Source organism: Nerophis lumbriciformis, linkage group LG02, assembly GCF_033978685.3.
Source record: "Nerophis lumbriciformis linkage group LG02, RoL_Nlum_v2.1, whole genome shotgun sequence".
NCBI classification, from domain to species: Eukaryota; Metazoa; Chordata; class Actinopteri; order Syngnathiformes; family Syngnathidae; genus Nerophis; species Nerophis lumbriciformis.
Window position 1 is genome coordinate 46,989,167 of NC_084549.2, and position 27,308 is coordinate 47,016,474.

At 39.5% G+C, this 27,308-nt stretch overlaps 1 protein-coding gene across 1 annotated transcript in view; it reads right to left on the reverse strand.

Moving 5' to 3' along the window:
• The window catches only part of cdk1 (cyclin dependent kinase 1), a 34,781-nt gene extending 14,136 nt beyond the window's left edge, over positions 1–20,645 (reverse strand). Inside the window, exons 1-3 of the mRNA XM_061963762.1 lie at positions 20,483–20,645; positions 20,000–20,042; positions 15,476–15,632 (exon numbers count right to left, since the gene is read on the reverse strand). Of these exons, the coding sequence (XP_061819746.1) occupies positions 15,476–15,632; positions 20,000–20,036 (194 nt within the window). The 5' untranslated portion in view covers positions 20,037–20,042; positions 20,483–20,645. The remainder of the gene's footprint in view (positions 1–15,475; positions 15,633–19,999; positions 20,043–20,482) is intronic.
• Between the last annotated feature and the right edge of the window lie 6,663 nt (positions 20,646–27,308).

Here is a 27,308-nt window from a genome sequence, read left to right on the forward strand (position 1 = left end):
TATTTTTGTCTTGGACGGCGTGGCGAAGTTGATAGAGTGGCCGTGCGAAGTTGATAGAGTGGCCGTGCCAGCAATCGAAGGGTTGCTGGTTACTGGGGTTCAATCCCCACCTTCTGCCATCCTAGTCACGTCCGTTGTGTCCTTGGGCAAGACACTTCACCCTTGCTCCTGATGGCTGCTGGTTAGCGCCTTGCATGGCAGCTCCCGCCATCAGTGTGTGAATGTGTGTGTGAATGGGTGAATGTGGAAATAGTGTCAAAGCGCTTTGAGTACCTTGAAGGTAGAAAAGCGCTATACAAGTATAACCCATTTATCATTTATATTCAAAATTCTGCAGACAATATAAGGCTAGGTAACATGGCGAATAAACGATCATGATTATTTTTTTCATATCATTTGATCTCAATTAAAATCATGTTTTTTAATTGAAGTGGGATTGTCCCTTTTGATCAGAGGTGGGTAGTAACGCGCTACATTTACTCCGTTACATCTACTTAAGTAACTTTTGGGATAAATTGTACTTCTAAGAGTAGTTTTAATGTAACATACTTTTACTTTTACTTGAGTATATTTACAGAGAAGAAACGCTACTTTTACTCCGCTACTTTTATCTACATTCAGCTTGCTACTCGCTACTAATTTTATCGATCTGTTAATGCACGCTTTGTTTGTTTTGATCTGTCAGACAGATCTTCAAAGTGCCTGCGTTTCACCAAATACAGTCACTGGTGACGTTTGTCTCCGTTCCACCAATCAAATGCAGTCACTGGTGACGTTTGTCTCCGTTCCACCAATCAAATGCAGTCATTGGTGACGTTGGACCAATCAAACAGAGCCAGGCGGTCACATGACCTGACTTAAACATGTTGAAAAACTTACCATTTAGTGGTCAATTGTACGTAATATGTACTGTACTGTGCAATCTACTAATAAAAGTTTCAATCAATCAATCAATCAAAAGTGTGAAGGAAAAAAGACACTTTTTTATTTCAACCGTACTTCCGGTCAAAAGCCTAAAGACTCACCGCACAGTTCCTGTCTTCACAATAAAAGTGCCGTTTCCGTCTCGCCTGCGCTTACTAAATAAGAGTCTCCAAAAGCCAGTGCACACAAGCTAGCAAGCTACGGAGTTTGCCGCCAATGTATTTCTCTTAAAGTGTATAAAAACGAATATGGAAGCTGGACAAATAAGATACCAAAAACCAACCACTTTCATGTGGTATTAGACAGAAAGGAGGAACTTTTTTTCTCCTCCATTTGAAAATGTGGACCTTATTATCAGCACTACTGTCTTGATTCCAATCAATCCAAGTCATCAGAATCAGGTAATACACCAACTTATATTCTTGTCTTCATGAAAGAAAGGAATCTTTATGTTAAACATGCATGTATATTCATTAAAACACCTTTAACATGTAAACAAAAACGGCAAAATAATGTATACATATATATATATATATGTATACAGGTAAAAGCCAGTAAATTAGAATATTTTGAAAAACTTGATTTATTTCAGTAATTGCATTCAAAAGGTGTAACTTGTACATTATATTTATTCATTGCACACAGACTGATGCATTCAAATGTTTATTTCATTTAATTTTGATGATTTGAAGTGGCAACAAATGAAAATCCAAAATTCCGTGTGTCACAAAATTAGAATATTACTTAAGGCTAATACAAAAAAGGGATTTTTAGAAATGTTGGCCAACTGAAAAGTATGAAAATGAAAAATATGAGCATGTACAATACTCAATACTTGGTTGGAGCTCCTTTTGCCTCAATTACTGCGTTAATGCGGCGTGGCATGGAGTCGATGAGTTTCTGGCACTGCTCAGGTGTCATGAGAGCCCAGGTTGCTCTGATAGTGGCCTTCAACTCTTCTGCGTTTTTGGGTCTGGCATTCTGCATCTTCCTTTTCACAATACCCCACAGATTTTCTATGGGGCTAAGGTCAGGGGAGTTGGCGGGCCAATTTAGAACAGAAATACCATGGTCCGTAAACCAGGCACGGGTAGATTTTGCGCTGTGTGCAGGCGCCAAGTCCTGTTGGAACTTGAAATCTCCATCTCCATAGAGCAGGTCAGCAGCAGGAAGCATGAAGTGCTCTAAAACTTGCTGGTAGACGGCTGCGTTGACCCTGGATCTCAGGAAACAGAGTGGACCGACACCAGCAGATGACATGGCACCCCAAACCATCACTGATGGTGGAAACTTTACACTAGACTTCAGGCAACGTGGATCCTGTGCCTCTCCTGTCTTCCTCCAGACTCTGGGACCTCGATTTCCAAAGGAAATGCAAAATTTGCATGGTTGGGTGATGGTTTGGGGTGCCATGTCATCTGCTGGTGTCGGTCCACTCTGTTTCCTAAATAAATCAAGTTTTTAAAAATATTCTAATTTACTGGCTTTTACCTGTGTATATATATATATATATATATATATATATGTGTGTGTGTGTGTGTGTATGTTACTCATCAGTTACTCAGTACTTGAGTAGTTTTTTCACAACATACTTTTTACTTTTACTCAAGTACCGTATTTTCCGCACTATAAGGCGCACCTAAAAACCACACATTTTCTCAAAAGCTGACAGTGCGCCTTATAACCCGGTGCGCTTTATATATGGATAAATATTGATATTCATTTTCATAAAGTTTCGGTCTCGCAACTTCGGTAAACAGCCGCCATCTTTTTTCCCGGTAGAACAGGAAGCGCTTCTTCTTCTACGGCAAGCAACCGCCAAGGTAAGCACCCGCCCCCATAGAACAGGAAGCGCTTCTTCTTCTACTGTAAGCAACCACCCGCCCGCGTAGAAGAAGAAAAAGAGCGCGGATATCACCGTACGTTTCATTTCCTTTGTGTGTTTACATCTGTAAAGACCACAAAATGGCTCCTACTAAGCGACAGGTATCCGGTTCATGAAAAGACGCAATCTCTCCATCCGCACACGGATTACTATTTCACAGCAACTGATATTCCTGTGAACCGCACTGTGGATACAACGGGAGCACGTACGGTGAATATTCGCACCACAGGGAATGAGAAGTCATCCTTCACTGTGGTTCTAGCTTGCCATGCTAATGGCCAGAAACTTCCACCCATGGTGATATTCAAAAGGAAGACCTTGCCAAAAGAGACCTTTCCAGCCGGCGTCATCATAAAAGCTAACTCGAAGGGATGGATGAAGAAAAGATGAGCGAGTGGTTAAGGTAAGTTTAAGTTTACGCGAAGAGGCCGGGTGGCTTTTTTCACGCAGCTCTGTCCATGTTGATATACGTATGTTTGTGATTGCACATTTGCGTACATTTTGGGAGTGAACAGAGTTGTTAGAACGCTGGTTTTTAATATATTATTAAAGTTTGACTGACCTATCTGACTGTTTTTTGACATTCCTTTAGCGCAGTTAGATGCGGCTTACAACACGGGGCGGCTTATAGGTGGACAAAGTTTTGAAATATGCCGTTCATTGAAGGCGCGGCTTATAACCCAGGGCGCCTTATGGTGCGGAAAATACGGTAATTATTTGGGTGACTACTCCTTACTTTTACTTGAGTAATAAATCTCTAAAGTAACAGTACTCTTACTTGAGTACAATTTCTGGCTACTCTACCCACCTCTGCTTTTGATTGAGGTTGTATGCGAACAGCTGACAACTGTCATTTTGTCTATGATTTTGTTTTCTAGATGTGCAACCTTATAGGTAACCCACACTACGGTCTGTACCTTGGTTTTAGGGCCACGGTTTTGCTTTTTTTACAGTACATTTTGGGGAACAACATTTCTTCCCTCTCAAATGTCCTTTGTTATTTTGCTTACCGGGTAATTCTGCAGAAAACAAAGCATCAGTGGTGCACTGAACAATACTAGACTTTTATTACAAGTTAACATTTATTAAACATCTATTTCAATTAGGGATGTCCGATAATGACTTTTTTGCCGATATCCGATATTGTCCAACTCTTAATTACCGATATCAACCGATACCGATATATACAGTCGTGGAATTAACACATTATTAAGCCTAATTTGGACAACCAGGTATATATATATATATATATCTCTATACAGTATATATATATATATATATATATATATATATAGCCAATTATTTGCGAACTATTGACAAGGGATGTACCAAAAACTCGACCACCGAAAAAAGACTTATTACAGAAAACAGTGCTGCCAAACCCGGATGTAAACAAGACGTATAACATTGTCTGGAGCGTTGTCAGCATGTCTGCAATGTGGACGTAACCAGATGTACCCGTGAACAGCAATCAAATATTGTCCTCAAATGTTAAGAGGACAGTGGCGGTTTTTAAGAAGACAAAGTTCAATTGGAGCAGCGCGAAGCAAATGTGACGTCATGCTTTCTGTAGCTCACCTCTTTCTGTCCCTCATCGAGGGACAGAAGTTAAGAGTCTCTAAAAACGGCTTGAAGAAGATTACATTTGTTGCCAGAAGTTTTTAATTATAATTTTTTTTAAGTCTCTAGAATGACTTTTGAAAAATTCTTAAAGTACATTGTAGCAACAATTACCAATGTAATAATGCATTTATTTTTCCAAACATTTTCAGGAGCTGCTGACTGATCTACCTTCAACTTCTGTTGTCACTCACTATTACTCGCTTTCACAGTTTACTGTCTATCAGTATTCTCCTGGTGGTTGGCTGACTGTTGGTTATAAACGTGCTTGGTTTAAAATGCACCGGAGCCTGTCTTTTAAATGTTAATATCGCAGACGGATCACCTTAATTTTATTGTAGCTGCCAAAATTGTGATCACAATTAAAATGTGATAATTGTGCAGCCTTAATCTCAGGTATTCCTCTTTCAACGAGCCATGTCTCAGTTCTCTCTAAAGGTCTCACATTTGCCCCCAAAAATACAGCCGGTGAATTCAAAATTTGGTACCACATTACTTCCAGTCAAGCTTCCTCTAATTCCTACATGCAACAAGATATAAGAAAAACACCAAATATATGCAGTCCTACTCTGAATACCTTCTAGAAAAAAGTGTAATGATGTTGACAAACTCTTTGCAACTAAGATAAAACAGACTACAATTTGACAAAAGAAACGCAGGCAATAAAATGGCTTTCAGCGAAAGAAAACATAATTAAAAGAGCTGATGAAGGAGGAGTGGTTGTGGTGTGGGGCAGAGATCAATACATCACAGAGGCCATGAGACAGCTTGATAACCATGAGTACAGGTACTATGAACCTTTAGAGTCTAATTCAATAAAACACATGAAAACTGAACTCATGGAAATACTTTTGCACGCCAAAAATGAGGATGGGATTTCATAAAAAGAAGATGAATTCCTGTTTTGTAACAGCCTAATAATTCCGTCATTCTACATGTTTTCTAAAGTCATTTGTTTTAGAACTGCCTTCCTTTATTCAAGAAAGTATGCAGGTATTAAATAAAACAAAATTAAAGACAAAGAACACTGGACCTTTTTTTCTAGTCATCATGGATGTGGAAGCACTCTATACCACTTGACCATAAAGATGGACTAGATGCCATACTAACAAAAATTTTTGGAGAAGAGACATACAGAAAAGATGCCCCTATCTGCTTTCATTCTGCAACTGTCTGAATGGACTCTACATAATGTGTTTCTATTTCAGAATTAATTCTTCAAACAGAAAAAAATGGAGCCTGCTTTTCACTTAATTATTCTAAACTGCTTATGGGAGCATGGGAAGAAACATTTGTTTACATGGACTGTAATATTTGTTTGGATACAATTATATGGTGGGGCAGATGTATTGCTGGTTTTACCCTAACTCCTTCAGTTTCACACATATTTGAATCTTATTATTCTTCTTCTTTTGGATAAAGATGTAGATTAGAGGTGTAACCACGATACAGCTGGGCAAGTGCTTAACAGCCAACTGACCAAGATCTCATCCACAGCTGTCAGACCACGATTACCGTTAGGATGGCGGTATATGGGACAGGATGTTATGATGTGGTCTGCACCTCTGCACCACATTCACATGCCGCAGATGAAGCTGTACCATATTTGCACAAAGTTGAGCGGAAGAGTCCGACGCCAGTACAAAGGCGATTAAACCTTACTAGGGCTGCAACAACTAATCGATTAAATCGATTATCAAAATAGTTGCCGATTAATTTAGTCATCGATTCGTTGGAACTATGCTATGCGCATGCTTTTTTTATTTTTATTTTTATAAACCTTTATTTATAAACTGCAACATTTACAAACAGCTGAGAAACAATAATCAAAATAAGTACAAAAACAGTACAAAACAGCGCCAGGGCGGCGTTGAGGCTACGTCTCATGAGGTGGAGGTAAGCTAGCCAATGATGTGTCATGTACAGCTCACGTGACGACGCCGTCTGGAAACATTTGAAAAATGGCGCAGGAAAACAGTACGGATAGTTTAGCGGAGAAACATCTTGAGGTTATTGCTTCAATGGAGAAAGGTGTGCGACCTAAGTCGTCAAAAGAGTGGGAACACTTCACTTTAAAGACTTCAAAGAAGACCGTTTCCTGCAAAATGGCACGGAAGTACAACATTGCTTCAGGAGCACCTGAAGAGGAAACATGTTGGAGCCATGGATGAAGGGAAGAACTCACAGTACGAAACTTTTTAAGTCCATATTTGCAACAAGCATTCATGAATTCAGCTTTTTTGTGAGTAACGTTAACGTTATGCCTTTGTTGCAACGCGGGGCTGATAATGTGTCTCCGGCACATTTGACTCCGTTTTGAGAGAGAAAACGCACGGTTACCAATTTCGAAATAAACGTAACGGACAGAAATATCTCAGGTTTGTTTCATAATGGATCAATGTAGCCGGGCCCGATAAAGCTATATAAATATATTTAGATTTGAGTGACGCTTTAGTATAACTAAACGTTATGAAGGTGCTGGAATATTTCATGCTATTATTCAGAGGCAGCCTAAAATGAATCCTTTATTATTCACAACAGAAACGTGTACAATATCTGATTCAGTTGTGATCTGATGAATTAAATTTCTGTGTTATTATTGATGTATGCTGCACCCCCAATGTCCAGAACATGGTGCCAGTATGCTGCTTTTTTCCAATAAAATACTGGAAAGGATAGAAATGTAGTTTGTCTCTTTTATCCGATTATCTATCGATTAATCGAAGTAATAATCGACAGATTAATCGATTATCAAATTAATCGTTAGTTGCAGCCCTAAACATTACCCATGCAGGCCTAGGAAAGCATAGTCCCAGTGGTGATGTACTGGCCTCAGGGATGTAATCATGGAGTCTGGAAGAGTTTTCCCGCCATTCCATGTTTTAATTTGTGATCCGCCCAGTTTGCTACACTGCCATTTGACTGGTTAAAGTAATTTAGTAATTCCAATGCAGCAGGGACAAATGGGTGTCTCGATTTAAGCTGCCGGTGTCCTCTAAGAGGAGGAGACAGAAACTGGTCATGTTACATGCCTACTCAGTGGCCTAGTGGTTAGAGTGTCCGCCCTGAGATCGGTAGGTTGTGAGTTCAAACCCCGGCCGAGTCATACCAAAAACTATAAAAATGGGACCCATTACCTCCCTGCATGGCACTCAGCATCAAGGGTTGGAATTGGGGGTTAAATCACCAAAAATGATTCCCGGGCGCAGCCACCGCTGCAGCCCACTGCTCCCCTCACCTCCCAGGGGGTGATCAAGGGTGATGGGTCAAATGCAGAGAATAATTTCGCCACACCTAGTGTGTGTGTGACAATCATTGGTACTTTAACTTTTTAACTTTAAGAAGGTGCCCAGGTTCCAGTGTTTGGAGTGCAAGAGACAGTGTGTCTCTCTTGTGACGAAGCTCAGATGGTTGAATACCTGCTAAGATGGAAAGATTGTCCGTTGGTGTGGGACGCAGGCATCCAGTCACTAAACGCAAAGTGTCGTTAATCGGCTTATCTATGAGACGAGTGTGCGCACTACAACACCAAGCAGGTGTGCAGTACTCAGCGGCAGACTGGACCAAAGCAAGGGTGGCTGTACGAAGTATAACAGCACCCCAGCTAGATCCAGCCAGTTGTTTCAAAGCCCAACACGTGTTGTTGGCTTTTTACGCAGTGACTCCAGGTGTCGGCAAAACGTCAGTGCCCTGTGCCTACTTAATGCCAAGATATGTTGGTTCAGCAGAAAAGGATAGAGGACGTCCATCAACAGTCATGTTAAGCTCAAGTTGTGCCTCCCTGTTGTAAAGGTGGAAGGCTGCCGTCACCGTTTTGGTTACACAGACTCAACTTCCATTTCTGGAGATAAGTGGATAAGGTCGCCATGTCCTGGGTAAGAGACCCCTCTAACTCTAATTGCCAAGTCGTCTGCATATGCAAACTTTTTGGCAGTTGTTACTGGCAGATCATATGTGTAGATGTCAAACAAGAGGGGAGCCAGGACTGATCCCTGAGGGACGCCATTTCTCAGACGTCGCAACTTGCTTTTAGGACCATCACCAGTGGTAAGGGTGAAACTGCGGTTTTGGACGAGTTCCATGATCAAATCACATATTTGAATAATACTACCGTATTTTTCGGACTATAAGCCGCAGTTTTTTTTCATAGTTTGGCCGGGGGTGCGACTTATACTCAGGAGCGACTTCTGTGTGAAATTATTAACACATTACTGTAAAATATTAAATATGATTATTTAGCTCATTCACGTAAGAGACTAGACGTATAAGATTTCATAGGATTTAGCGATTAGGAGTGACAGATTGTTTGGTAAACATATAGCATGTTCTATATGTTATAGTTATTTGAATGACTCTTACCATAATATGTTACGTTAACATACCAGGCACGTTCTCAGTTGGTTATTTATGCGACATATAACGTACACTTATTCAGCCTGTTGTTCACTATTCTTTATTCATTTTAAATTGCCTTTCAAATGTCTATTCTTGGTGTTGGGTTTTATCAAATACATTTTCCCAAAAAATGCGACTTATACTCCAGTGCGACTTATATGTTTTTTCCTTCTTCATTATGCATTTTCGGCCGGTGCGACTTATACTCCGGTGCGACTTATACTTTGAAGCTTGAATTTGAAGCTCAGTCTTGACTTTTCTCTATCAGCAATCAACTTTCTAGACTTAAAAACCTCTAAACAACAATGGAGATCTACACACCTCATTAGAAAACCAACTGACTGCAATATGATCCTCAGAGGGGACATTTTCCATCGACCCAGTTTAAAAGACAACATTCCTTTTGATCAATTTTTAGAGACTCAAACGCATACGTTACTCAAAGGTTTTTGCAAGAAATGCTCTAGACATGAGACAGAGATTTTTTTTCAAGCCCTCTTTTACAATATAGCCAGAGCTTACAATAAAGCAAAATGTCTCCCTGCAAAACAACTGTTGGTTTATAAACAGAAAAACCCACACAACTGATTAAATATACATTGTGACACAATATAGTAATCAAGCAAATAAAATCAAACAAAATTGGGATATATTAAAAAGTAATAGCACTCTCGGATTGTCTCTAGAAGATGCCCCAACTATCAGCTTCAGGAGAGCTCTAACCCTAAATGATAACCTTGTCAAGTCATCACCCCTCAAAACAGAAAAAGTAATCACAACGGTGGACATTGTACCGTATTTTCCGCACCATAAGCCGCCCTGGGTTATAAGCCGCGCCTTCAATGAACGGCATATTTCAAAACTTTGTCCACCTATAAGCCGCCCCGTGTTATAAGCCGCATCTAACTGCGCTAAAGGGAATGTCAAAAAAACAGTCAGATAGGTCAGTCAAACTTTAATAATATATTAAAAACCAGCGTGATGTGGGCGCACATGGAGTCGTATATCAACATGGACGGAGCTGCGTGAAAAAAGCCACCCGGCCTCTTCGCGTAAACTTCCCTTAACCACTCGCTCATCTTTTCTTCATCCATCCATCCCTTCGAGTTAGCTTTTATGATGACGCCGGCTGGAAAGGTCTCTTTTGGCAAGGTCTTCCTTTTGAATATCACCATGGGTGGAAGTTTCTGGCCATTAGCATGGCAAGCTAGAACCACAGTGAAGGATGACTTCTCATTCCCTGTGGTGCGAATATTCACCGTACGTGCTCCCGTTGTATCCACAGTGCGGTTCACAGGAATATCAAAAGTCAGTGGAACCTCGTCCATGTTGATAATGTTCTCTGGCCGGATCTTTTTTTCAGCTATCTTGTTTTTACAATATGCACGGAAAGTAGCCAGCTTTTCTTGAAAGTCTTTAGGCAGTTGCTGTGAAATAGTAGTCCGTGTGCGGATGGAGAGATTGCGTCTTTTCATGAACCGGAAACCTGTCGCTTAGTAGGAGCCATTTTGTGGTCTTTACAGATGTAAACACACAAAGGAAATGAAACGTAATATCCGCGCGCTTCTTCTTCTACGGGGGCGGGTGGTTGCTTACAGTAGAAGAAGAAGCGCTTCCTCTTCTATGGGGGCGGGTGCTTACCTTGGCGGTTGCTTGCCGTAGAAGAAGAAGCGCTTCCTGTTCTACGGGGAAAAAAGATGGCGGCTGTTTACCGTAGTTGCGAGACCTAAACTTTATGAAAATGAATCTTAATATTAATCCATATATAAAGCGCACCGGGTTATAAGCCGCACTGTCAGCTTTTGAGTAAATTTGTGGTTTTTGGGTGCGGCTAATAGTGCGGAAAATACGGTAATCACTGCAGTAATATGATAAATGCTAACTAATTCACTGACATTACATCTGGGTGTAGGTTTAATATACATTTATTTATCAATTGCAATACCTCATATGTTGTTTATAGACTTGAATGCCCATGTGTTCATTTCTATATTAAGAGAACAAAGCGCAAATTGAAGGCACGATTGGCTTAGCATAAGTATGCAGTAAGAACTGGCATTTCCCAATATCCCATTACTGTTTATCATAAAGATGTAAATCATGGCAGTTGTAATTCTTTAAAAACATCAGGTTTTGAGCATATTGCTAACTTAATCAACGGTGGAGAAAGGCTTAGAACACTGCTTTAACGAGAGGCATTTATAGATTGAAAGTTTCACAGGTCTGAAAGGTGAACAAGATTTTTTCTCCTTTTTTGTAAATTACTTTCTCTTAGAACTGTGAGTTCTGTTGTCTACCAGACAGGTCCTTGGAGACTTAAAACGTATTACCGGTATATGAATGTATATATTATGTATGTTTAGTTGTCTGTTGAGTTGATAATGTTGGATTGTGTGGTGCAGATTTCCCTTTGGTTTTACAGTCTGCCTTGTGTGATTTTTTTCTTCTTTCATTAGCAGGTCATGCTGATTATGTGACCACCCACCTGCTGACACTGAACAACTGTCTCTAATTGCACCTAGTTATAAATGAGTTAGCAAAGATCTTTCAGGCTGACACGAATAGGCATGTTTTTATCAGACGAGCCAAGTACTAATAAAGGCGTTTTAATCATTATCGTCTTGAGTGCCTCAGATTTAAAAAAAAAAAAAAAAAAGTTTTACTTGGATCTCTAAACTGAAGAGCACCAAAATAACACCTTTTTTGAGTGAGGAACATGACGTGACAACATGACAAATGTCTGTCAAACGTCTGCAGCACTTTTACAAATGCTCGTTTTTCAACAGTAATAAATGCCAGCATGTCTTTGGCGATGTATTTAACCACACTTTCAGTGTGACGCCTGCTATTATGCACTGTTTTGTTTGCCTTCACGTTGTACACCAAAAACAAGTAAGTGTGGACTGTTGAGTGGTTGTGTTACAAGTAGGCGTGCAGGTTTGTTGTATTTGATCACATTTGTTTCAAAGGTTTAAATTGAAATATTCCCACACTGGTGCGGTTGCATTTGGTTTTGTGGTTATTTTTTCCATGTTTGCTACTACATGTGTTGGTCATGGGCTAAGTTGTTGCACTGTGTGTTGCTAGCGTCCAAGCGGCCCCGCCTCATCGTTCAAAGAATCAAAGTCACTTAGTGAAGGACAAGAGAATTTACCCCCTTCTTTTCATTCTGTTATGGCACAAACACGTGCAGCTGCTGAAAGCGGCAAAGAGCTTGAATACTCTTGAAACAAGCACATGGCGATTAATCCATGCTGGAAAACGTAGTGACTTCATTTTCATTCGTCGGCTAATTGTATTATCGAATATCGGCCCAGGCCTAGATGGCGGAAGTTATTAAAGGGGAACTGCACTTTAAAAAAATAATTGCCTATCGTTTACAGTCATTACGAGAGACAAGAACACACATGTACATTTTTTATTAAGATTTTAAAGATGATAAAAAACGCTTTGAAGATGCGGCTAATAGGAGTTACCTTTCTAGCCTTCATAGCTCTCTAAGACATCTGCAAAACCCTCCATCAACATTTTGTATACACACTGCAAGTCTATATATACTGTATATATATATAATGTAGTAACAGACACATTAATAACAATATGTCATATGTTTAATATTTACCGTATTTTGATCATTATAATCAATGACTGACTTCTTCCGCGCATTGATTTCCGTTTCCATAGCAGCGCGGTCCAACATTGTGTATTTCTACTTCCGGATACAAAGCGCTTGTTTTCTCTAATCATGGCAGACTTGGTAAACAACAAAGACGACGATTTCTGATCGAATGAGCATTCACAAACTTATAATTTTGAAACTGAACTGCTTCTTCTAGAAGTGAGCACGAAGACGGAAGCTGATAGTGAGGTGAAAGTAGGGCTGGGCGATATATCGATATACTCGATATATCGCAGGTTTGTCTCTGTGCGATACAGAAAATTATTATATAGTGATATTCGGGTATACATTCTCACGCAGTTGCTCTTAGCTGCGGGCATTACACTGCATGCGTTTCCCACTTTCTTGTCTCTCCCTTCTCACAGAAACTTAAACAAGCGCACCTTCTTACATACGTCACGTGTGCAACGTCACACGCTCCCCGGAGCAGAGAGGTAGCGACATGGTAACGTTAGCTGTGAGGCTAACGGTGAGGTGCTGGTGGTAATACGAGAGAGAGAAGGTGCGAATCTGGTAACAAATGGAGGAAGAATTAATTACCAAGAAAAACAGCACGGGATCCATCGTCCGGCGGTGGTTTGGCTTCAAGCGGGAATATGTTCAACATTTATACGGCAAAAGCGTTGCTACAAAAAGTAGCAGCACTGCTAATGTAGCGTCATTTGAAAAGTCACCCCCTCGAGAATGAGGAGTGCTTGAAACTCCGCTTGTCAACATCTCCGGCCGGTGCCACACCAACAAAATGCCGAAGCAACTATTTCCAGATCAACTCCATATGAAAAAAAAAGAGTCAACAACAGAAGGAGATAACGTCTGCAGCTCATTTTTATTTGACACTTATTGAAATATCTTGTGTGACATCATGCACAAAAGTGCACTTTATTTGTTTTAAACTACTGTAGTGGCGTTCTGTACAAAAAGTACACCTTAATTTACCGTATTTTTCGGACTATAAGTCGCAGTTTTTTTCATAGTTTGGCAGAGGGTGCGAATTATACTCAGGAGCAACTTATGTGTGAAATTATTAACACATTACCGTAAAATATCAAATAATATTATTTAGCTCATTCACGTAAGAGACTAGACGTATAAGATTTCATGGGATTTAGCGATTAAGAGTGACAGATTGTTTGGTAAACGTATAGCATGTTTCATATGTTATAGTTATTTGAATGACTCTTACCATAATATGTTACGTTAACATACCAGGCACGTGCTCAGTTGGTTATTTATGCGTCATATAACGTACACTTGTTCAGCCTGTTGTTCACTATTCTTTATTTATTTTAAATTGCCTTTCAAATGTCTATTCCTGGTGTTGGGTTTTATCAAATAAATTTCCCCAAAAAATGCGACTTATACTCCAGTGCGACTTATGTATGTTTTTTTCCTTCTTCTTTATTATGCATTTTCGGCCGGTGCGACTTATACTCCGGAGCGACTTATAGTCCGAAAAATACGGTAGTGTTTTGATATGTCATCTTAGTGACATCATTCACAAAAGTGCACTTATTGCTTGTTTTAAAATGTCTCTGACATTCTTGCACTTTCTGTTTTGGAAATTACATGAATGTTTGTGCCACTGCTTAATAACTGTTTAATAAATACAGTTTTGGTAAATTTACTTAGTTGTGATTTCCCTCTCTGCATGAAAGTTTAAAATGAGCATATATTAATGCAGTATGAACAAGAATGTTTTAATGTAGACACATAGAATCATCATACTGCTGTGATTATATGCATCAAGTGTTCATTCAAGGCTAAGGCAAAATATCGAGATACATATCGTGTATCGTGACATGGCCTAAAAATATCGAGATATTAATAAAAGGCCATATCGCCCAGCCCTAGGTGAAAGCGACTCAAAGCTGCAAATGTGGAATTTGGAGACAAGCTATTTTGAAATAAATGGCTTGGTTTCCCCAAATAAACCAGAAAAAACGTCCCCGCCCAGCTGGTTCAAAGAGACAACTGTCATCGAGTGAGTCACACTTTATATTGATCATGATACACGCAGCACGTCATGTATGTATCATGACAGACAGAATAAACTGTCTGGCTAGCTGTGTACAAACAAAACACAAAGTGTAGGCTAATACTTTACAGATACTGTAATATAATTGTTCATGTTTTTCCAGTCAGTATAGATTGGTGTCTTATCGCATTGTGTTGTGCATTACAAATGCAATACAAACTCAAACGTGTTTCGTGCTAGAAGCTAGCTTATCTCTTGCCGTAATTAGATTTTAGAACTAACACCGTAGCACGCCAATGTGTTCCTACGCTAGAGAAAGAGTTCCTCAGTCTTTGCTCTTACAAAAACAAAGTCACCACAGTTTGGTTATTATACAGGTTACATGAAGTATTGATGACGGTTTTTGAAAGTAATTTAGTAGTAGAATTGATGGTTCTCATTAGCTGCATTGCTATCTACCCAGAAAATGTTTTGCATGCGCGTTGTGCGGTCCATTAATATTTTATTTAGATCATTATATTTTCATGATCGTAAGAAGCCATAATCGAAATCAAAATGTGATTAATTTTCCAGCCCTACTATCAATCCTTGCCTACAATTGTATGAACATTTGTAATGCATCTTGACAGCAAATGTTATGCTTTATAATGCCAGTTAAGGCCCTAAATTTAGAAAAATAAATTTTACGCTGTTCTTAAGCAGAGACTCAGGTAAAATAAATGCAGGCTACTTTACGCAGCTACCGCGTCTCTGTTGGACTCTTGATACTGCACGTTACTCCCCCTTTTTTTGTTTTCCACCCTGGGCTTTCCAGAAAACATATGGGGCTTGACACCAAGTAGCCACTCCTTTCCATTGTGTGCCACTATAAATAATTAAAACGGAAAAAAACTAAGTTAGAAAAGAAAAAGGGATCTAAAAACAACAAAATTGATTTCATAGGTCCCTATATAAAGTCAAGTGAGTGGTTATGTGCAGTGCAGCATCATTTTCTCACCGTACAACATTTGGATGCTTCAGCTCCTGCAGCAGGGAAACTTCTCTCACTGCAGTGCTGGGAACTCCTTCTTCTTCACTCTCCAGACGGATCTTCTTCATTGCCACAATCTGACCAGTAGCCTTGTGCCTCGCCTTAAACACCACCCCATAGGTGCCTGCAAGGTTGCCACTATCAAATACTAGCATAAGAAACAGTTGTCATATTTGATGGGATGTGGGAATAAATAAGGAAACGCGGAGTGAGCGCTGAACAATTTTGGAATATAATTGAATTGCAATTGCAATTTAATGTTTATATTTTTTAAAGGCCCTCTTCTCTTGTATTTTCCAATAAACTCATGCAATAAATCCACCTGTATTAGTAAAGTACCAATGATTGTCACACACACACTAGGTGTGGCGAAATTATTCTCTGCATTTGACCCATCACCCTTGATCACCCCCTGGGAGGTGAGGGGAGCAGTGGGCAGCAGCGGTGGCCGTGCCCGGGAATAATTTTTGGTGATTTAACCCCCAATTTTATAGTCTTTGGTATGACTCGGCCGGGGTTTGAACTCACAACCTACCGTTCTCAGGACGGACACTCTAACAAAAAAACAATATAAGATTATAATATATATTAGTGCTGGGACGATTTTTCGACTACATATTTACAGCATCCAATAAATACGTCGTCATCAAAGACGTAAATCTATCGACGTCATGTTCCTTGCGCCAAAAAAACGATGGCGGCGCATGGAAAAAAATGCTATAGTAGAGTTCCAATCGATTGTCCAACACTCATTATTTGCCAGCTTCTGTGGAGAAGTTTGTGATCGCCAAATGCTAATCATTGCCTTTCAATGCTGATCATACAAAAATATTACTTGTGGCTTATATCTTGCAGCTTGGTCTTTTTGTAGACAGACGAGGCTACTGCTAGCAGCTACTGCGGTTTGTGGATGTCCATACCCAGTGCAGAGCAGCCCCTCTAAATTAATGCCCTAACTGAATAATACCAAATGTCGATACCAATGGTACTATCATGATCTATACTAGAGTGATTAGCTCAATATTTTCACTTTCACAAAATCTATTTTGTGTTTTTTGTTAATGTTACAAATTCAGGGATTAAGTTTGTACAAACAATTGTATGGAACAAAATATAAGGAAATAGTTTAAATATTGTTTTGATATTGCTACACTGTCAATTAGAGGATGGAATATGTGGGCATTATACAAGTCAATTATAACTCAATTACCGGTATGTAGGCATCTTTAATTATTACATTGTATATCATAATTATATATGATAAATTGAGCCTATTTAATAATATGTATAAACAGCTCTTTCTTTCGAAAGAGGTATTGTGTAATTTCCGCTTAGATATACAGTATATAAGGAAGACTAAATATGTGAGAACTGTAGCTTCCCACTAAATGATAAAATAAATACATGCCCCTACTTGGTGAGCGGGCATCCTTGTTTCAATATTCATGCCCTCTAAAACCACAAAATGTTCAGACAATTTTCCACCAGTTGCCATAAATTTGCAGCTCAAAGACTAGTGTCGTCTATTTACTCTTTCATATCTATGGCAGACAGACATGTTTTCGCACTCGCACTGTGTAAATATTCTTCTCTCTCCTGACTTTGTTAATTTACTTGCTATTTTGCTCTTCTTAGCTGGTTACTTTCTGCTGTAATGTGGTTCCACTTAGCCTTTTGTTGAAGTGGACAAAGCCTTTATTCTTTTCTTGTTTCACTACTTCACAATTAAGCTACCATAGCGCCACGGTTCGCATAGCTTGTCCTCTCCTCCTCCCCATCAAATCATAAAATGGGGCCCCACAGTAAATGTATGGAGTCCCACTTTTTTGTAACCGTTTTGAAAATAAATGATAAATGTATGCATTACACCAGTGGTTCTTAACCTGGGTTCGATCGAACCCGAGGGGTTCGGCGGAGCCTCCACCGCGGAGGTCAAGACACACCCGACTCATCGTGTAAATAAAAACTTCTCCCTATCGGCGTATTATGGATACCACCAAACAATGTTCCCTCTAATTTTCCATCTGATTTGCAGGTGTGTAATTTGTTGTGAGTTCATGCACTGTGTTGGTTTTGTTCTTTGAACAAGGTGACGTTCATGCACGGTTCATTTTGTGCACCAGTAAAAAAAACGTATAACTTTGTCTTGAATTTGGGGAAAAAATATATATATATTTTTCACTAAAGAAGGGTTCGGTGTAGGGCTGCAACAACTAATCGATTAAATCGATTATAAAAATAGTTGGCGATTAACTTAGTCATCGATTCGTTGGATCTATGCTATGCGCAGAGGCCATTTTTTTAAAATAAACCTTTATTTATAAACTGCAACATGTACAAACAGCTGAGAAACAATAATCCAAATAAGTATGGTGCCAGTATACTGTTTTTTTCTTTCAATAAAATACTGGAAAGGATAGAAATGTAGTTTGTCTCTTTTATACGATTATTAATCGATTAATCGAAGTAATAATCGACAGATTAATCGATTATCAAATTAATCGTTAGTTGCAGCCCTAGTTCGGTGAATGCGCATATGAAACTGGTGGGGTTCGGTACCTCCAACAAGGTTAAGAACCACTGCATTACACTGTTATATCTCACATTCTATATTGTGTTTTGGAAAAAGATTGTCATAAACGTTACTTAATTCATTAAAAAATTATTACAAAAAACAACAATTTTTTATGCATATGTAAATGTATTCAGTTATAAACATTCATTCACTTTCTTCTTTTCTTCATGGGTCTAAACCACTGCCGGTATTTTTTTCTATATTTTATTTAATAAGTTGTAGGTGCATTTATTTCAGTATAAAAGTGTAAAACGTTTTTTGCTTTGGTCATGGAATTATGATAATCATGTGCCAGGGCATACATGCATATGACAAATTTAATTGATTATTCTCACCTGCATGTAGATAATCAGTCGTTTAAAAACTGCCACATCTACACTTTCATGGCAAATAATGCCAACAAACCTAGAATTTTGCAGGTTAGTTTCAATGTCATTTAATACAGTGGCACTCAATGCCTCTAGCATTTCATCTCTGGCTTTGTGATGGCCATAATCTGTGTGTGCTCCTTTAAGAATGACAATATGTGGGGTGAGTGATGTGTGTAAGTGAGTGGGCAAGTTAGGAGAGGGAGCGCTAGCAGGTTCAGGAGTGTTAATAGCATGGTGGATGTCCGTTTGGCTTTGTGGAAAACATAAATAAAGAGCTGTAACAAAACGACGGTCCCGTCATTCCGACCAAAGAGCTGAACTGTATGGACCCAAATTGGAGGGTGTTTATTGGTGCCTGGTGAGGCTGGATCTTTGAAAATCAGTGCACCCGGTCGTAAAGGTGTTCTTTTTATTAGCCCCTTTACATGGCGTGCAAATCATCTTTCCATCTTCATAAGTGAGCCATTTGCTGAAAAGTGGCTCCTGAAGCCACTTTTCATTGAAGCTTTGCTTCTTGGGTTTATTGCTCGCCATGACGAAAACAATAACACGCGGGTCCTAATACCAAAAATGCAGTATTTGTGATCAATAAAACTTTCGGCGAATCAAAATTTAATAAATTGTACCGAAAAGTGAATTACTTTGAAGTCGACCAATAAGTAATAATTAATCATTTGACCCGGCAAATATAAACAAAACACCGGCGGAAGGCGAAAAATGGATAAAAAAAATATAAAAATGAATCTGCGTCCGGGGGACACGCGGACTTCCGGAATTTCGCTTCCTTTCTGATTTCAATGCGTAAAAAGACACAAAAAGTGCGTTAACGCAGACACTGCTCGCCATAAATATATTAAAAGAGGTCATATTCTGGTTTTCACTACATTCAAAACACGCCCTTGTGGACTACGTAAACAAGTAATGGTGGTGGGTTGGTCCAAACTTTGCACTCAGTTTTACAGACAATCTTTAAGTTGCTTTCTAACTGTCTCTTTAAGATGCGTCGCTTTATTTAATGAAGCCCTCCTCCAGACCAAGCCCCCTTGAGTGCATCTCCGCCTGGAAGAAGGCAATATTGTTTTATAAGTATTTGCCATGCCTTTATGTTTTCATTTCAAATTTTTGGGACTTATACGGATCTCCATCCATTTTATACCGCTTGTCCCTCTCTAGGTTGCAGGGGTTGTCTGGGGCCTATCCCAGCTGCATTTGGGCAGAAGGCGGGGTATACCCTGGACAAGTCTTCAACTCATCTCAAAAAAGAAAAGTTGCTTTTGCATAATAGGACAATTGTAAAACATTTACGGTTCATAAATGTGATTGTTATCGGCAGCATACAACCCTTTTCTACTTATAACTGTAGAAGACAATCTGTGATTTTTCAAAGTAGTATCGAAATTATTCGTTAATATTCACATATTGTTGTTTTTAAAAAAACAACTTGACTTTTAAAAAGAAAAATCAGCGTCACGGTCCTTGCACCAAGAACATAATCATCCTTTGTAATGTTGTGATGGTGTTGGTCAATGAAACATTCCAACAAACCTTCTCCGATCTTCTCTATTCTCAAGTAATCTTCCATTGCAGCCTGAGGACAAAAGCAACATTGCAGTCACTAATTACATCACGATAATACTTAAATGTTCAAATAATGTAAAAAAAAAAAATAAGAAGAAAAATGCAGATATTATATAGGTATAACAAACATGACAGCCGACATCTTGAATTATTCACTTACACTAAGTTCAAACTTCACATTGTATCATTATGGGCCTGCTGCAATGCAGCAGTTAATGGGTGCTCATGTCTATTTATAAGAATATACTTATTAAAATATGTTTCTGCTTCCAAATGATCATGTTTACCATCGCAATGAGCATCCATTACAGTACAAGTACACACTGTATTTACATACTGATGTAGTACATTTTTGGAACGTTACTACGACCTCAGCGTTTTTTACCAAAATACTACCGACATGGAAATGAATAGTTAATAACATTAAAAGCATAAATTGTCAAACATTACCTGCAAAGGTTGAGGTGGTCGATGAAAGTAGTTAGTTGTTGTTGTAGTAGTAGTAGCGGTGGTAGAAGAAATATGTACTTCGTTCCTTTACGGGCATAAGTACTAAACCAGTGGCAAGCCGTTGGGAGAGTGTTGTCAAGCTCATGCGCGCGCAATACCGATTCAAAACAGACCAATTGGCGCAGGCGGTGTGTGTTCAAAGCAGCCTATCACGAAAGGGAAGCTTGTCACGTGGTAAAGCTACGAGGTTTAAAACATGCAGGTTGTTTTGTACAGCTTGGTTTAATTTATTTTAAAGTTTTAAATGTAAATATATTTATATATACATAGACTATGGGGATGAAGAAAAACGGTACAAAAAAGTCACATACAGGACATTGTCACGACAGTCGGTGTGATAGTCGGTGAGGCCAGCAGGTGGCATCGTCGTGTCAAATTGCATGCCGGACCGACAATTTAGTGTTGCGAGGAAGAGTGTCTTCTCGTCTCTTAATGTTTAATTTTTCATAAAATGTTTATGTTGAAAGTAAAAACGACAATGAGACACATGATTGTGAGGATCGGAATAATCCTTTGTTCATTTGCTGAGGTCATCAGAGAAGGTTTAAACATGTGTTTTCTTAGTGAATGTTTTCCAGTTTCTTCGAGTCAAACTAGTTTTAGGTATACTAATATTTTAACAACTGTGGATTGCGTTCGTTTTCAGAAGGGTCACATGACCAATGTGACGCGCCTCTTATCAGCTGTTTTTATGGGCGTGGCCAAAGTCGTGTATCACGCAAGTATGGCCAACACGGTTTTAGGCGATCTTCTCATTGATTGGTCAAAAGGCCCTCATGTGACTACAGAGCGCCATGTCTGCTACTCACTTTGATCTGATATGATGCTTTTGCTGTGCTTCCTCATTAGTTTTTCGGCGTGTATAAATGTCCTGCTGTGCAGCATGGGGCTGCTCCACCCACCAGAATTCCATCTATCCATCCATTTTCTATTGCTTGTCCCTTTCGGGGTCGCGGGGGGCGCTGGATCCTATCTCAGCTGCATTCGGGCGGAAGGAGGTGGACACCTTGGACAAGTCGCTACCACATCACAGGACCAACACAGATAGACAGACAACATTCACACTCACATTAACACACTAGGACCAATTTATTGTTGCCATCAACCTATCCCCAGGTGCATGTCTTTGGAGGTTGGAGAAAGAACTCTGTAGAACTTGCACCTGGCTCGCTGACAACAAGCTATCCATACACTTGGGTAACACAGAATCCATCCTGTTTGGGTCCCACATCAACCTTAAGAAAGTCAGTGACTTCACTATAAAAGTGGGTGACCTTGTTATCACCAGGAAGGATTAGGTCACCTACATAGGTTCCATTCTAGAGGCTAATCTTTCCTGTGATAAAATGGCAACCAAGGTAATCAAAAAGGTCAACCAACGAATGAGATTTATCTATAGAATCTCCTCTCTGGTCAACAAAAGCACCATGAGGATTCTAGCGGGAACTCTCGTTCAACCCTTTTTCAATTACGCATGCACCTCCTGGTACCCCATCACCTCCAAAACCCTCAAATCTAAACTCCAAACATCCCAGAACAAGCTAGTCAGATTACTTCTAGACCTCCACCCCAGATCCCACCTCACTCCTACCCACTTCTCCAAAGTGGGCTGGCTCAGGGTGGAGGACAGAGTAAAACAACTTGCACTGAGCCTAGTCTATAAAATCCGCTACACCTCCCTGATACCGAAGTACATGTCAAACTACTTCCTTAACGTAAATGACCGCCATAACCACAACACCAGAGGGAGCTCCACTAACCAGGTTAAACCCAGATTCCGAACTAACAAAGGTCTTAACTCATTCTCTTTCTATGCCACATCAATGTGGAATGCGCTCCCAACAGGTATAAAAGAAAGGGCATCTCTATCCTCCTTCAAAACCGCAATAAAAGTACACCTCCAGGCAACTTCAACCCTAAACTAACACCCTCCCCGGATTGTTAATAATCAAATGTAAACAATCAAATGTAGATACTTTTCTTATGTCTTCTGATCTCTCTCTCTCTCTCTCTCTCTCTCTCTCTCTCTCTATGTCCACTACTTGCTGTACATATCCTACCAAGTCAGACCTACACTGTTTCAATATCCATTTCTCTGTTCTCAATTGTTGATGACTGATGATAACAACCAAACCTAACCCCCCCCCCTACACACCCCGAATTGTAAATAATGTAAATAATTCAATGTATACACCCTGATGATTATCTTGTGTGATGACTGTATTATGATGATAGTATCTGATAGTATATATCTGTATCATGAATCATGGACCCCGACTTAATCAACTTGAAAAACTTATTCGGGTGTTACCATTTAGTGGTCAATTGTACGGAATATGTACTTCACTGTGCAACCTACTAATAAAAGTCTCAATCAATCAATCAATCAAGCCGGAGTACCCGGAGGGAACCCACGCAGTCACGGGGGAAACTTGCAAACTCCACATAGAAAGATCCCGAGCCCGGGATTGAACCCAGAATTGTTTTCCCCCAAACCCTGTATCGTGCAAAATTCTTTATCAGTGAAATATTTTGTGTTCCCTGCCACGGGAGCGCGCATGGGGGCGGGGCTCTGTGCCTTGTTCAGACAGCGGCAGCACTTCCGTGTTATTAGCGAGGTCGAATTATACACAATGTGGATTATTACGATCATGCTTTGATTGTCAAAAATGTTGTTGGTGTAACATGCGACATTCCTACCCGAATAAATGCTTTTGATCATCTTTACATGAGGTGTACCCCTCCTCCCTGATACCGAAGTACATGTCAAACTACTTCCTTAACGTAAATGACCGCCATAACCACAACACCAGGTGGAGCTCCACTAACCACGTTAAACCCAGATTCCGATCTAACAAAGGTCTTAACTCATTCTCTTTCTATGCCACATCAATGTGGAATGCACTCCCAACAGGTTTAAAAGAAAGGGCATCTCTATCCTCCTTCAAAACCGCACTAAAAGAACACCTCCAGGCAACTACAACCCTAAACTAACACCCTCCCTTCCACATAATACCTCTTCGGATTGTAAATAATCAAATGTAAATAATCAAACAATCAAATGTAGACACTTTTTCTTATACTTTCTGATCTCTCTCTCTATGTCCACTACTTGCTGTACATATCCTACCAAGTCAGACCTACACTGTTTCAATATCCATTTCTCTGATGATGCAATTGTTGATGACTGAAGTGTTCATACCGACCAAACCTAGCCCCCCCCCTCCATATCCCACACCCTGGATTGTAGATAATGTAAATAATGTAAATGATTCAATGTATATACTCGGATGATTATCTTGTGTGATGACTGTATTATGATGTTAGTATATACAGTATTTGATAGTATATATCTGTATCATAAATCAATTTAAGTGGACCCCGACTTAAACAAGTTGAAAAACTTATTCGGGTGTTACCATTTAGTGGTCAATTGTACGGAATATGTACTTCACTGTGCAATCTACTAATAAAAGTTTCAATCAATCAATCAATCAATGACATGTTGTACTTGTATTCACATCGCTACACAGGCTTCTCTATTCGCAGTGTTTTCAACCACTGTGCCGCGGTACACTAGTGTGCCATGAGATACAGTCTGGTGTGCCATGGGAGATCTAATTTCACCTATTTGGGTTAAAAATATTTTTTGCAAACCAGTATTAATATAGTCTGCAAATGGTGTGTTGTTGTTGAGTGTCGGTGCTGTCTAGAGCTCGGCAGAGTAACCTTGTAATACTCTTCCATATCAGTAGGTGGCAGCTGGTAGCTAATTGCTTTGTAGATGTCGGAAGCAGCAGGAGGCAGCGTGCAGGTAAAAAGGTATCTAATACTTAAACCAAAAATAAACAATAATAATAATAATAATAATGGATTAGATTTTATATCGGGCTTTTCTATTAATAGATACTCAAAGCGCTCACATAGAAGTGGGAACCCATCATTCATTCAAATCTGGTGGTGGTAAGCTACATTTGTAGCCACAGCTGCCCTGGGGTAAACTGATGGAAGTGAGGCTGCCAGTTTGCGCCTACGGCCCCTCCGACCACCACCTATCACACAAAGAAGGATAAAAACAACTGAAATTTCCTTGACTGCTACAACAAAGTAGATGCGGGAAATATCGCTCAAAGGAAGACATAAAACTGCGACAGGAAAATACCAAAAAAAGAGAAAAAGCCACTAAAATCGGAGCGCAAGACAAGAACTAAAACACTACACACAAGAAAACAGCAAAAAACTCAAAATAAGTCACGGTGTGATGGGACAGGTGGTGACAGTATTTTGAGACAAGAGCTATATTGATGCATGGTTGGTTATGGTTTAAAGTCATATCCAACAATTGCGACAACGACTTTTTACTGTCAACTGAGTTTCGTTTTTTAATGATTTCTGCTGGTGGTGTGCCTCCAGATTTTTCAAAGCAAAAAATGGGCCGTGGCTCAAAAAAGGTTGAAAAACACTTCTGTATTGGTGTCATGCTGCAGAGTGGTTGGTCAGCCTGCTATTTTATGCAAATTACATTAATAACATCCTGTAATTTGGTGGATTATTTATTTCATCTTCTGATAGATTATAAAATAACACCAATGTAATGGGAACAAACACTACAGAGTAGACTCAATTCCACCTACATCCCTCAAGCTATGTACTAACATCATGTGGATTATATGTACAGACTTGGCATTGTACAAAACTTGTGAATTTGGACTTATTTTATTAATTACAAAAAAAGTTATTAGGAGATACATAATATTTCAGCATATTTCTGTGCTGCCATAAAATGTGTCCCCATCTATTTTCCTCAATTGATGTACTAACATCATGTGTTTTATTCTGCAGATACTTAGCATCATCAACAACAAAACTTGTGAATTTGGACTCATGTTATTAATCACAAAAAAAAGTTAGTAGGGAATACATAATATTTATAATCATTGACATCGCTAATAACATGGAAGTGCTGCCGCTGTCTGAACAAGGCACAGAGCTCCGCCCCCATGCGTGCTCCCGTGGTAGGGGATACAAAATATTTCAGGGATACAGAATTTCGCACGACACTGGAAAGAAGACAAGTATAGGAAGTGAAGGTTCACCTTCAACACTAGAGATCCACCAAATACAGCGTCTTGTGCCAGGTAAACAGACAATACAACATCTACGTTTTGTTCGGGAGAGAACATACAGAAGCTAATACAAATAATAACAGCAGAAATTAATACATTGAAGACATGGTTTGACAAAAACAGACTATCTTTGAATCTCAGTAAAACCATAACCAAATGGTCAAGTGATCGACGCAGAAGTGTCACCGATCACTCTGTGTCCCTTGGGCTGGAGCTCACACACTCAGTCTTCCAACATGGAAGAAACAAGCTCTTAGTTGGAGGAACTGGTCAGTAAAAGACAACAATTTGTTCACCATCTTAAAACTTGACACAAACTGCACTGCGCGCTAGTAAATACCAGGGTCGGAGGTGATATTGAACAACAAAGCAATGATTGAAGTGATAAACTTGCCATCCAAACAATACCCAATTTGTTGACAAGAACATACAGCCATGGAAGCACATCCAGTCTATTTATTAAAGGGGCTGTTTGGAACATTTACACAGATGCCTAAAGGGCGCCAACTTTCCAATGTACAAACCCCGTTTCCATATGAGTTGGGAAATTGTGTTAGATGTAAATATAAACGGAATACAATGATCTGCAAATCCTTTTCAACCCATATTCAATTGAATGCACTACAAAGACAAGATATTTGATGTTCAAACTCATAAACTTTATTTTTTTTTTGCAAATAATAATTAACTTAGAATTTCATGGCTGCAACACGTGCCAAAGTAGTTGGGAAAGGGCATGTTCACCACTGTGTTACATGGCCTTTCCTTTTAACAACACTCAGTAAACGTTTGGGAACTGAGGAGACACATTTTTTAAGCTTCTCAGGTGGAATTCTTTCCCATTCTTGCTTGATGTACAACTTAAGTTGTTCAACAGTCCGGGGGTCTCCGTTGTGGTATTTTAGGCTTCATAATGCGCCACACATTTTTAGGCCAGTCTAGTACCCGTACTCTTTTACTATGAAGCCACGTTGATGTAACACGTGGCTTGGCATTGTCTTGCTGAAATAAGCAGGGGCGTCCATGGTAACGTTGCTTGGATGGCAACATATGTTGCTCCAAAACCTGTATGTACCTTTCAGCATTAATGGCGCCTTCACAGATGTGTAAGTTACCCATGTCTTGGGCACTAATACACCCCCATACCATCACAGATGCTGGCTTTTACACTTTGCGCCTATAACAATCCGGATGGTTCTTTTCCTCTTTGGTCCGGAGGACACGACGTCCACAGTTTCCAAAAAATAATTTGAAATGTGGACTCATCAGATCACAGAACACTTTTCCACTTTGTATCAGTGCATCTTATTTTTTTATTTTTTTTGTGTCCTATCCAGCTTCTCAGGCAAATCATATAGTTGATGTAGATGCCCATGTCGGCTGTTCAGATTTACTTTACAAAAGAGAAGTGTAGGATACTTCTCTTGTTGCCTTATTTGTATTTGACTTTATTAAATGTATTTATATTATCATTTAGTGCAGCCGGGCCGGAGCAGGAGGGGATAGAAAGAGAAAAAAAAGGAGACAGAGGGGGAAATTGTGGGGACAAGAGGGGGATTAGACAGAGAGACAAAAACAACAACAGCAAACAACAACAACAACAACAATAGAGCAACATCAGCAAATACGACATGTACAAA